The sequence below is a fragment of the Puntigrus tetrazona genome, chromosome 3 (assembly GCF_018831695.1).
Source record: "Puntigrus tetrazona isolate hp1 chromosome 3, ASM1883169v1, whole genome shotgun sequence".
Taxonomy (NCBI): domain Eukaryota; kingdom Metazoa; phylum Chordata; class Actinopteri; order Cypriniformes; family Cyprinidae; genus Puntigrus; species Puntigrus tetrazona.
The window spans coordinates 808,707-821,206 of NC_056701.1; the positions used below are offsets into that span (position 1 = coordinate 808,707).

Sequence of the window (12,500 nt, forward strand, 5' to 3'; positions counted from 1 at the left end):
CTATGTCCTCATTGTGAGGCCATGCCCATGACAGTACTGCGATCCTGCCTTTCTATCCTTCGGGAAGGATCGACACCTCTGCTGTCACCCAACCCGGTTTTTCTGCGGCTAACAGAGGATCGGCGGCTGACACATTGGGGATCAGAAGACTACGGGAGTGCTGCTCCGCGGTTTCAACCCTGCAGACCACTCATTCCTCCCTCAGTGCTTCTTCCGTCCGGCTGCCGAGTGATGCAGGAGGGTTGTCTCATGCCGGTCCTTCCATGTCGTTTGGTGCAGAGAGGAGGACCAGATGTCAACCTCTGCATCGGGGACGGGCTATCGTTAGGCGAGGAGGATGATGAGGAGGAGCCGTGGCCTTCGGAGTCAGATCCGGAGTTGCAAGCCATGCTTGGCCGGGCCGCCACGCAGTATCGGGCTGGAGCTGTCAACATCGCTCAGCCCTGAGCCCTCGGGATTGGATGATTGGTTTCTGGGGGCTGCCTGTGATAGTAAATCGTGGCCCGCTCCAGTGCCTTGCTTCCTGGAGGTGAATAAGGAGTTGAAAAATTTGTGGATAGCTCCTTTTTCAGCCAGAAGCCGCTCGTCTTCCTCCTCCATCTTCACCATTTGTGCCGGCAAAGCGCGCCACCTGGCGAAATCGTCCCAGACTCCCATCTAAAGCGTTGTAGGACCACGGCGCGTTGCTCCTAAGGCCTACAGTGCTGCGGGCAAAGCTGCCTCTGCCCTGCATGTCATGGCAATCCTGCAGGTTCACCCAGGCCAAGGAATTGAAAGAGCTGCACGAGGGTGGCTCCAACCTGCGGTCGATGCAGGTGCTGTGCACAGCGACCGACTTTGCTCTCTGAAGTCACAGCGCGGCCCCTCTGGAAGCGATGTCCACTTTGGTGATCCAGAGCCCCAGCTATGGCTCAATCTGGCCAAGATGCACGATGCTGACAAGATTCTCTTCTTGGATGCTCTCATCTCTCAGGCTGGGCTATTCGGCGACACTGAGGACTTAGCAGTTTTGGCAGTACAACAGCAGACAGAGGCGATTCAGCACATCGTACCCGGCGTGATCCTCCAGCTGCCACCGCTCTGTTGCGGGTTTCATCTCGTCCTGCTTGCCGCCGAGGGCACCCTTTTCAGCCTCAGGTAGTCTGCAAGTCCTCCAGGAAGATGACAAAGAGACCCTGAGATGGATGGCCCGGAGAGGTGAGCAGTTGCTCTTCAGGAAATGGTGAACATGGCACCACTTCTTTTCCCCGGAGGATGGCCGGGTGGAAAACCTTCTGTTTCATTTTCCTGCTGTTCCACCCAAGGGTCTGTGGTATCTATTGTCTCAGAAAAGAGCAATTTCCTCATCCTCCGGGCGTCGGGTCCATGGTGTGACAGAGTGCAGAGATCTGTTTCTTCACTTCCCCCACAGCACCCCCTTTGCCAGTGGCCAAGAGACAACAGTTAGGGGGGCGCTACGCTTCTCCATGTATCTCCAGTTAGAGCGGTAAGGCATTCGAAAGTCTGTGAAGTTCCAGCCCGAGCGGACTGTCCAATCCAACTGTTCCCGCTGCACACCCCTTGGTACGCTGATGAGTCCGATAGTGCCACTCGCGAAGAGTTAGGATGTGTGGTCAGCACTACCCAATCCCTCACACTGGCTTATCTGGACAATTCGGCTCGGCTATGTAATCCAATTCACCCAGCATCCTCACAGGTTCAGTGGCATTCTAGAAACGTCTGTGGCAGCCCAGAACGCTCCTGTCTTGCAAGAGGAGATTGCTGTCCTCCTGGCAAAGGATGCAATCGAGCAGTCCCTCCAGCCGAGATGAAGGCAGGGTTTACAGCCCCTACTTCATTGTACCTAAGAAAGACTGTGGCCTTTGACCAATCCTAGATCTGCTAGTTCTGAATCAGGCCCTGCACAAGCTTCCATTCAGAATGCTTACACAGAAACGCATATTTTCATGTCTCCATCCTTCCTCACCACAGACCGTTTCTTTGGTTCGTGTTCAAAGGTCGAGCATGGCAATACAAAAGTCCTCCCCTTCAGACTCTCCCTGTATCCGTGGGTCTTTGTCAAGGTTGCAGAGGGCACTCTTGCCTCCTTTCGGGAAGTGGGCATCAGACTCCTCAATTATCTCAACGACTGGCTTAATCTAGCTCAGTCATGTGAGAGATTGTGCGAGCACAGGGACCTGGTGCTATGACACCTCAGTCAGTTGGGGCTTTGGGTCAGAGGATCTCTTTCTCTGTCTGGAGTTAGACTCGGCTCATATTAGCTAGCCGGACCTGGTTTTCCATGTTTGGCTCCTGGGCGGGCGCTGCAGACTTAGGTGATTTACCACAGGCTGTGGTGAACACTATTATTCAGGCTAGAGCTCCTCTCTACGAGACAAGCCTATGCCTTGAAGTTGAGTCTGTTCACGAACTGGTGTTCTTCTTGCAGGGAAGACCCGGAAATGCATGATTGGAGTAGTGCTTTCCTTCCTGCAAGAAGTGTTGGAGCGCAAGCAGTTACGCTCCACCCTAAAAAGTGTATGTGGCTGCAACAGTCTGATACAGGCTCAGTATCTGCGTCGCTTGCCTGAATCCAGTTATCCCCTGTACTGGGCTAGGTGCTCCATATAGCTGATTCTCCACTGAGATCCTATATGTGTATTCTCCACGGCAAGGTTCCTCTTGGGAACCCATGTCTTCCCTTGACAAGAGTGGTCAGTACTTACTAGTTTCCACATGTCATTACGCATTCCACATTAATACACATTTATAGAGCCATTTGATAACATACTGTCACACTGTCACTTCCCTCACCTGACGATCCTCCCACCTGGTCCCGCTCGCAATCACCAGAGTACTAATCACCTGAAACCTGCAGCCACTTCCCGTCACCCCATATAACCCGCTCACTCCATTACCTTAGTTGCTGATCTCAAGGTTGCACACACTACTCTGGTCACCTCTCTGTCTGCCTGCCTGCCTGCCTACTAACCCAAGAAATCTCCTGTATCATAAATTCTCCCAAAAGGAAAGACTTTTTTCTTGCTTTGTTGAACTCTTGATTATTACCAGTTCTGAAATTCCTGTGTTGATCGTTTGACGGCAGTAAGCCGAACTCTGCCCTTCTGTTAATAAAACTTCAGTTTTGCTTGAAGCCTGAGTCTGTCTATTGACCAGAGTGTGACACATAATATGCTTCTTGACACAGACACTCTTGCTGACCAGAAACAAATCTTGAGACCACGATGGTACTGACGGTAAAGGTGGCTGTGCTGATTGTGGCCTTTTGGGGCTTGTAATCATCACCTCCCCTAAGGGTGAGATACAATACACACATTTTACACACATACACCAAGAGTGAGGAACACTAATACAATGATTGTGTGTGCTCTGAACTAAAGTTACTACTTACCAATTCTCATATTCCACAATCTATGAATACAATTGGTTTATTCATCTATGAAACACTATATGCAGATTTCTTCCATCCACGCATTAATACAGAATCAGTATTTAATAAACGGTTGTGTAAATGTGTGCACGTCACTTCTGTGTTCTGACAGGAAAGAATAGAAGTATTCAGACTTGTTCTGTGAACGATTCAGAGGAGCGTCTCAGAGAAAAGGCCCAGAATGCGTTAGCTGACATTGGTTCTAATCGTGTACTGCATCCTTCTAAAAAGAGAGCGGCCCGAGGCCAGCATGTCTTTAACAACGGGCTCCTTGGGTTCCACCGCAGCGTTCTGCAGGAGCTGCTGAGAGATGTGGGGGGCTATGATGAACAGCTGGACAACCTGATGCAGGACCTTGTGATCCCTCTCAGAAATACTCAACAAACTGCAATTGAAACAATGGTGGCCTACTTCAGGTCAGTGTGTGTGTGTGTGTGTACATAGGAGTTGTACTCATTGTGATTGTCATTGTGAATGCTTGTCTGTAATATAATGAAAAAGCTTCTCTTTTGTGTTAAAATAGTCTTTTTCATCCTCGAAAGGAGGGGAAACCAGTATTCAGGATCCATCAATAGCTTAACCCCATCTCTCCTTAAACATATCAACAATAGCCTGGAGCTTCTCTTTTTAGTATAGATTCTCTTTTCAATATAGATAAACTAAACTTCCGCATGTGGAAAAAAGCTCTATAGGAACAGTCTGACATGAATAACTTGTTGAAGGTTTAGTAATGGCCACAGTTTATTGCACAACATTTTACAGTCCTGACTTCTAGCATGAACCCAAAATGTTTAGCAGGGCCTTGATTTTATATTTGCTAATCTGACATAATATGCGGGTGCATCAAGTTCATCTCATCTTTTTTATGAAAGAAAATGGAACCACCCACAGACCCCCCTTTAAAGAGAACAAGACACAGATTAAAACTACATGTCTTAATGAGAATGTGTCTCTAATCTACTTGAGATCCAATCAACCAAAGGACATCCTAGTATCAGGGACTTTTTATAGGTTTGAGAACTGAGATGTTTTGTCCATTCTTTAGCTATATAAAAGTTCAAAAGATGCAAGTTATAAAAGACCTAAATATTATTATTATGTCTGACTCATTGTATTAGTGCATTTTCTGTTAATTTTGAACATAAACAGCCGGAGTTCCCTTTTCTTTAAAATGATTTGACATTAGTTACAGCTGTACAATACAGTTCCTTATTATATCTCGTTTTTGGTGTTTTTGTTTCTGTAGCTCAAATGAGCACTACGTGGATTACAATGCTGATTTATATGGAGAGTTTGTGAAGGAGCTTCGAGATGCACTTGTGAGATACCTCAAGGCTGAGACATCTGAGAGCCAAAATGAGAGATATGAAATCTGGAAAAAGCGCCAGCGGTGCACTTCATTGCCACTCAAATGGTGAACCACGAGGTTTATGTGGACCCAATGGCCCGTGATCGCTGTCTGCAGGAACACCCAAGACCACAAGATGAGCAACTGTACAATCAGGTCAGAGATGCACTAAAGATTAGGTTCCAGGACATCCTGCAGGACTTTCGAAGAGTGTCCGACAAGATCCGTGTCTTTCGCAAGAGAAAGAACTGGAGCTGGGACAAATAGGTTAGACAGATGCAAATATTAACTGTTAATGCACAAAAAAGATCTTCATTGACAGAATCAAAAGCCAGGTCCTGTTCAAACCTGGTCCTGAAGGGCCACTGTCCTGAAGAGTTTAGCTCCAACTTGCCTGTAGAGATGACCGTAGACTGTAGTATTTCACAGCAGGTTTTGAAGCTGCAGTCTTTTTTGGTTAAATATGATCCAAAAAAATCGCCTTTAGCTCGATTCACAGCGGATTGCTTAGGAAGCTTTTTTTATTTGAGTGGTACGGGTAGGTCACTATATCATTATGTCACATCTGTAAATGTAAAGATTGAGTTCTGGCTGTTATTCACCCAAGGATCCTGCAGGAGACACATCGTTTAATTTTAGCCTATTCTCATAGCAGCTGGAATAAGAAACTAATATAAAACACATGCAAATTAAATTGAATTATATTCCATTTATATTTGTATACAAAAAAAAAAAAAAAAAAAAGTTTGAATGGAGCATTGTTGCTTTTTGTGGTCAAGTAATTTCTTAATATGAAATTCGAATGATGTGACATTTAGAGATTAGACTCTAACAAAATGTGCAGAATGCATGGAAAACATCCAGAAACATGGAAGCTAAACACAAAATTCACAGCGTTTTATTATAATACTGTTATTATAATCATAGTCATTATAATATGTATATGACAGTCCCAGTCATTTTTTTTAGTATTCTGTATGTGGTTTGTCCTGCTCACTGAAGAGATGATAAACACAGTACTACAGTGAAGCCTATATGAGAGAAATATTATACATTTAAGATGAAATGTTTTGAAATAACTTGTAATCCGCCTAAAATCCAGTCTTTCACTTGACCTGTGTCAATGTGAGACTTTAAAGATTTAAATCCTAGCCGCCAAGATGCATTTCTGTGGGTCACGATTATGGAAAATTAAACGTTAAAATTTATTTCAGGCATCAAATCATATTTGGGGTCACCAGTGACCTGGATGGATGTTTCTAGTTTGCCTAGTAAGAACTTGATTAGTTGATTTAGGTGTGTTTAATTAGGGTTGGAGCTGAACTTGAAAGAAAGTAATCCTCTAGACCAAGTTTGTAGACACCTTGTAGTCCATAAAATCACTTCATAGTGGAGGACATTCAAAGTAAAGGACTATTCTCATGTAGCTCTTGTTCTCTTTTCCACAGGGACATTACGTGAGTCTGCAGCAAAAACCTGTTCCAGGACCAGTCTTCCTTAAAGTACTTGAGTGCATCTTGTTTCATACTTTGAGTATAATTAAATCATGGTACTTCTACATGAGTAAAATAAAATTGAAGAGTTCAACTTTGCTGCATTTGCTTTTCAACAAAAGTCTGAACTTGACAGGCATTTTTACAACTGTAGGTCTGACTTGGGTAAAAAAAAACAAAAAAACAAAAAAAAAATTCAAATACGCATTTGTTCGCCTTTATCACGTCTTTCGCACAAGTTCAACTCGAGCGGGAAACTCGCAAGCCAATCAGTGAAGAGCTTATTGACACGTACGGTTGAATCAAGCGAGGGAAAGCATTACCATCTCGTGCATAGAAAACAATTAAAAACCATTGTAGAGATGGCGGTATTTTATTAATGCAGCTACAAAGATGGTAATAATGACAGTGTATATAGAGTAGGGTTTAGTGAAATGTAACACACATTACTACAGGATTATCTTCTGGAACCCAAAGACGTCATCGTAGGCATTTCATCATATTTTTGTACTTTGTACAACAGGTACAAAATAGCCCTCGTAGTTATATCCTCCATGATTGATCGTGATATGTTTTTATTCGCTTTTATGAAGAGTGAATCTTTCCGTGTCGTTTCTGTGTAAAAGTCTTTCCAAACTGAGAGCGAGTGAAAGTCTTTCACCCAGCATGAATTAACATGTGGTCTTTAAGGCCTGCTTTCTCTCTAAAACTCTTCCCACACTGAGAGCAGCTAAAAGGCTTTATTACAGTATGAATCAACGTGTGCCTCTGAAGGTTTGATTTATATTTAAAGCTCTTCCCGCACCGAGAGCAGCTGAAAGACTTTTCCGAGGAGTGAGTTAAAAGATGAATCTTAAGTTGTCCTTTCTGAGTGAAAGTCTTTCCGCACTCAGAGCAGCTGAAAGGTTTTATCCCGGAATGAATTAACATGTGGTCCTTAAGGTTTGCTTTATCTCTGAAACCCTTTCCGCACTGAGAGCAGGAGAAAGGCCTTTTCCCAGTATGAATGAACATGTGATTCTTAAGGCTTGATTTGTGTGTAAAACTCTTTCCACATTCGGAGCAGCTGAAGGGTTTTATCCCAGTATGAATTAACACGTGATCCCTCAGGATTCCTTTCGATATGAAACCCTTTCCGCACTGAGAGCAAATAAAAGGCTTTATTCCGGTATGAATGGACATGTGAGTCTTAAGGTATCCTTTACTTGTGAAACCCTTCCCACACTCCGAGCAGCTGAAAGGCTTTATCCCGGCGTGAATTAACATGTGCTTCTCAAGGTTTGCTTTACACGTGAAGGTGTTTCCGCACTGAGAGCAGCTGAAAGGTTTTATTCCGGCGTGAACTAACATGTGATTCTTAACGCTTGCTCTCTGTCTAAAACTCTTTCCGCACTGAGAGCAGCTGAAAGGCCTTTTGACGTCTGCTTTCTGAATGCTGCAGCTCTCTGATGTTTCTCCAGTGTCTTCAGGTTTCTCCTGCACTTCATTCAGATCTGGTCTCTCCTCTTTCACTTTCATCAAAAGTGTTCCTATTTTAACAAAGATTCATTAAAAAAAAGTAATAGTGTGTCTTTGGGCTGCAAAAGAGGCATAATCACACAGAAACACATAAGATGTCAAAATGAGATATTGTTAGCAAGATGGCCACCTGTACAGATACAACGGTGAGAATATTTAATTCTCCTAAAATATCAGTTTACATTGAAGCGTTTAAGTGATTTTCATACAGTGGTATTCTTTATGGAGCTCAAATTAAGTGCCTCGAGACAATGTGATTTGGACAGCATCTCGTTTTGAGTTTCATCAGGGTTTGTTCTCGATTGCTTTGGTAATTTAAATAGCGTGTTATTTATAAAGAGATTAAGGTATATGACACCCTGGAGCACAAAAGCAGTCATAAAGGTCATTGTAAATTATGATCTGAAAGCTGAATAAATAAGCTTTCCATTGATGTGTGGTTTATTAGGAGGATTGAGAAAATAATCTTTAAAGTTGGTCAGATGAAGTTCTTGACACTGAGCACTACTAAGAAATAAGCTTGGTGTATTTACAACAGGACATGTACAAAATATATTTTTGCAACATAACATTTACTACAATATCCTAATGATTTTTGACATAAAAGATACATTTATTATTTTTGCCCATATAGTGTATTTTTGGCTACTGCTACAAATATATTTGTATTTTCCAGAGTCACACATTTCTTACAGCTGCTGCAGAAAACACAGTAAAATGTAATGAACAAGCAAATAATGCTCTGAGACTTTCACATGACTTAAGATAACCACAGACCTATAGCGACTTAAAATGTGGCTTCTACAACCATAAAACTCACTTTAAGTTCATCAGTTTTATGATTCCAAAAAGCAAAAATAAAGTCTACTTACTCACATTTCCTAGCAGCTACTGGATTGAAATATGGATTTTGATGATAGTTAAAAGTCTTATTTTTGCATAAAGGATCTGTGGATGTCATTAAAGATAAATGAAAAATAAACACCAACCTCCTTGTTCCTCCCGTTTTGTTCTCCAGGTTTCTGGTTCCTCGTGTTTTATCTTCAATGTTTCTGGTTCCTCGTGTTTTATTCTCCATGTTTCTGGTTCTCTCATGTTCTCCTCACTCTCCTCTTTAACAAACATCATCTTCACAGCAGAAGACCTCAGTTCAGATGATACTCCTCCAGATATTACTGCTTGCTTCAAAACTTAGTGAATGAGAATATTATTACAGGCATTTATACACCTGATGCAGAAACTATTTCTCTGTTGACAGAAACGGCTTTTCTACTCGCTTGTATTAAACCAGCACCACGACGAAACACCAGAGAGCGCGGTGAAACTAATCTTCTTCTTCTGAGGTTGAAAGCTGTTTGGAGAACAAACATGTGAGTTTAGCGCCACCCGCTGGACCGGATGCAGACGAGAGAATTTTACTTAAACGTTCTCACAGTAATATGTCTCTGCGGGCAAAATAACGGGCAAAACTTTGGCCTGCGTCTTGTGATCAGTCTAGCAGGCTTTGGATCAAATGAGCATTGGCTAAATCACAGACACGCTTATAATTTTTCTTAAATGAAAGAAAAAAAAGAGCCCCAGTTATGATTTATGTGCGATTGTTCACAAATAGTGATCAAGACAGTTGCACAGTTACAATGTGGTGGTTATGGATAGATAAAAAAAAAATTAATAAGGCATATTTCCACACATTGGGAAAAGGTACAAATGAACAAAGGTCTGACTGCTTCATTTGGCCGTAGACCTATATTTCAATACTTTACTGATTTAATAAACTATATAAAACTTAATAAAAATGTCTTCACAAAATAAAAACCAAACAAAAAATATGAATGAAACTAATAAAAACTATACTGAATTTATAGAAAATTGTAAAAACTATATTAAAATAAAATTAACTCACCATGCATTTTGCGTACCAAATATTAAAACTTAGACTATTTAATTTAGTATCATATATAGTAATTTCCGAATAGGTCATGATCACAAATCATGTTCAGATTCTCATCTTCTGTATGTTTAAAGATTAGTCATGAAGTCATATTGCAAGAACAGGAAAGCCATGGACTTAGAGTGAGAAGTGAAACACATAGAGTGAGAAAACCCACACTGAACAGTTCAAACATCAAGAATAACAGACACGGTAACTTACCGCATTGCCTCAGATTGATCACATATTATTAATAGTTTATCTCTCTTGCAATGGAGTATTTTGCTGTTACTACACACGAGGCGTTTTATGTTCAAGCTATGTAAATAGTAATGCATTTGATTTACAAATTAAACGCATGTCAATGAAAACGGTTTTCTAATAGCGTTAAAAAACAGTACGACAGAATTCCAGATGTTAAAGCAATTACTTTCATACATGACTGCGTTATACAAGAGCCCAAGAAAAAAGCTATTTTACTGCATGAAATATTGAGTAGATGCTGTTTGCACAGTAAACAATGAACTTGTTTAATAACGTCTCCTTCTCTTCTGCAAATATGCTTCCCTGTATGTATTTCATAGAGCACATAACACTTATTTAATACCAGTTAGATCTGAGTATTGTGAATGAAAGCACATATAATTAAATCTTTCTGTTGGCACATTCATATATTCATATTCATATTCACGTTCAGAGGATGACACTAGCTGTGGTTTCACAAAACCTCAGAGACAGCAGATATGACACACCGCTGCAAGTGGCCTGCAAAGAACACCACTTTTCTTCTGCTTTTCAGGGAAACTTGAATGTGTAGTTGATATGACTGCCTTCCCAAGACCCCTGATTTCAGCGGCACTGACAGAGGCATCGAGATCAGCATATCATGACACTCTGAACAAACATCTTTCCACAAACTCCTGATGGATATAGAGGCAGATGTTTAAGACACAGAGAGAGCAGCTGCTCTTTATTCAGAGCTGGACCCGGTAGATCTGGACGATCGATCACAGAAACCCGTGATACTGCCTCAAACTTCAGATTCGTGCTTCTTTATCTCCCCGGAAGTGTTTCTGCCCATCAGACGAATCCAGAGACTGGAAACCGATCTCGGATTTCTCTGAAAGAGACAGAAAAATAGGAAACGAAGCAAAGTCGACTGCGTTGTAATCCTTAGGTGAAGGAGAAAAGCCACAGCAGCAATAAACTTAAAAGTCTTGCCAGTAAAAGCATCAGTAAAACCAAAATGTTCTGCATTTTATAACACCTAAAAACAACAAAACACATCTAAAAACCACTTAACGTGTCTAGCTTTGTAAGAGAAGACCAAACAACATGTCTAAAGGCGCTTACGTGAGGACATGGCAACCCTGCAAGCTCCTGAGCCTAAACCAAACACAGACGTCTATGAGATGTAGTTCAGTTTAAAACCGAGAAACGTATCCTCTCATTATAAGACACTGTCACCAGACGTGTGCACGATGTTAATAAGAGATTGATCAACACACGTCGTGAGATCGCGATGAACTGAAGTGCTGACAGACAGCAGTCCTCGCACACTTTCTAGGCGACAGAACTCTGTCTCAGGACGGAAATGCCACCTCAGTGAAGGACGCATTACGTTTTCTTGATATTTCAAAATGACTGTGTGCAACAGTGGCGTGAATTTGCCACGTCTTATGTATGAAATGGTCGCGAGACTGAGTAAGGAGCAGCTGCAGACTTCAAATAAAAACAAAAAGAACGTGTGCTTCACAACTCTCTTAAAGGCATTCTGAAAATGTTCAATATCTGGCCTATAGGAACGATGTTTTTCGTCCCCCAAAAAGTCTGAGATAAAACCAAACCAAGCCACCTGTTAAAAGTGGTGCTATGAAGGTTAAACAGATTAAAAATCAAATTGTGAAGCTTCTCCCCAACATCAATGTTGCAACAAAAACAGGAGAGAATGGATGTCTTGGCGGTTTTAAACGAGGATGAGGAGACTTTGACTGAAAAAGGTGAACGAAGGCTGTGTCTGTGCTGAATGACTCTGAATGGTGTTTATGTGAGATAGACGGGATAGACCACCGGATTCTTTACATGGACATGAAAGGTTGTGGGCCTCAAATAAACAATCGAAGTGCATGAAGTTGGTCAAAACAAGTAACGTGTTTATTTATTAAAATGAAACACCCTGCAGGGTGGTATAGTAATAACATGTACATGTGAGTCAGCCTACAGCATAGAAATGAGTTTAGAGAATTAATGTTGTAATATGAGAGCACTGCAAGAGCAAAAATGAATAAAAACAGTATAAATGATAACTAAATAACTAAGGATAACTAAATGATAAAGAATGAATAAATGTGTACATGATGAACAAAGGAAAGGTGTTTGTTCACTGGTCAGTCTGGTTGAATTGATCTTTGTGTGTTTGCCATCTCATGATGCTCATGACTGAGAATAAATGTGTCGAGAAGCTCAATGAACAAACAACTCCATTCATCATCATCATCATCGTGTCAAAGATTACAGTAACGTTAAGCCCTGAGTTTGAGTCGATTAACACCAATCATCCTCATCATCCTCTGGACAAGGAGTCGTTTAACTGTTCAGATTCAGTGAATCAGGAGCATCAGATCTGAGCTTCACTTTGACAGCAGCTTCAGGATCCCTGAGAGAAACAGATTCAGTTTCAGCAGGAGAAGATTCCTTCTCATCAGATGTGTGTGAAGGCTAAAACACCATCCACCTGATTCACCTCTTCAGTGTTCAAGTGAATCACTCTATTTTTATTCT

General features: G+C 41.7%; 1 protein-coding gene and 1 long non-coding RNA gene across 4 annotated transcripts in view; one reads left to right on the forward strand and one right to left on the reverse strand.

The window, feature by feature from the left end:
• The window catches only part of LOC122330666, a 6,767-nt gene extending 398 nt beyond the window's left edge, over nt 1–6,369 (forward strand). For 2 of the 3 annotated variants that reach the window (XR_006248050.1, XR_006248049.1), the window contains exons 2-5: nt 3,188–3,296; nt 3,543–3,846; nt 4,677–5,045; nt 6,227–6,369. This is a non-coding gene — a long non-coding RNA (uncharacterized LOC122330666). Of the gene's footprint in view, nt 3,297–3,542; nt 3,847–4,676; nt 5,046–6,226 lie in introns of all 3 variants that reach the window. The other variant, XR_006248048.1, reaches the window with a different exon arrangement.
• Nucleotides 6,370–6,372: 3 nt separating this feature from the next.
• LOC122330246 (gastrula zinc finger protein XlCGF8.2DB-like) lies at nt 6,373–9,119 on the reverse strand. The gene is made up of 2 exons (XM_043227116.1): nt 8,779–9,119; nt 6,373–7,800 (listed from the first exon to the last, which is right to left on the reverse strand). Exons 1-2 carry the CDS (start codon nt 8,915–8,917, stop codon nt 6,929–6,931), a joined length of 1,011 nt encoding a protein of 336 aa, XP_043083051.1. The 5' UTR covers nt 8,918–9,119; the 3' UTR covers nt 6,373–6,928.
• Nucleotides 9,120–12,500: the final 3,381 nt, after the last annotated feature.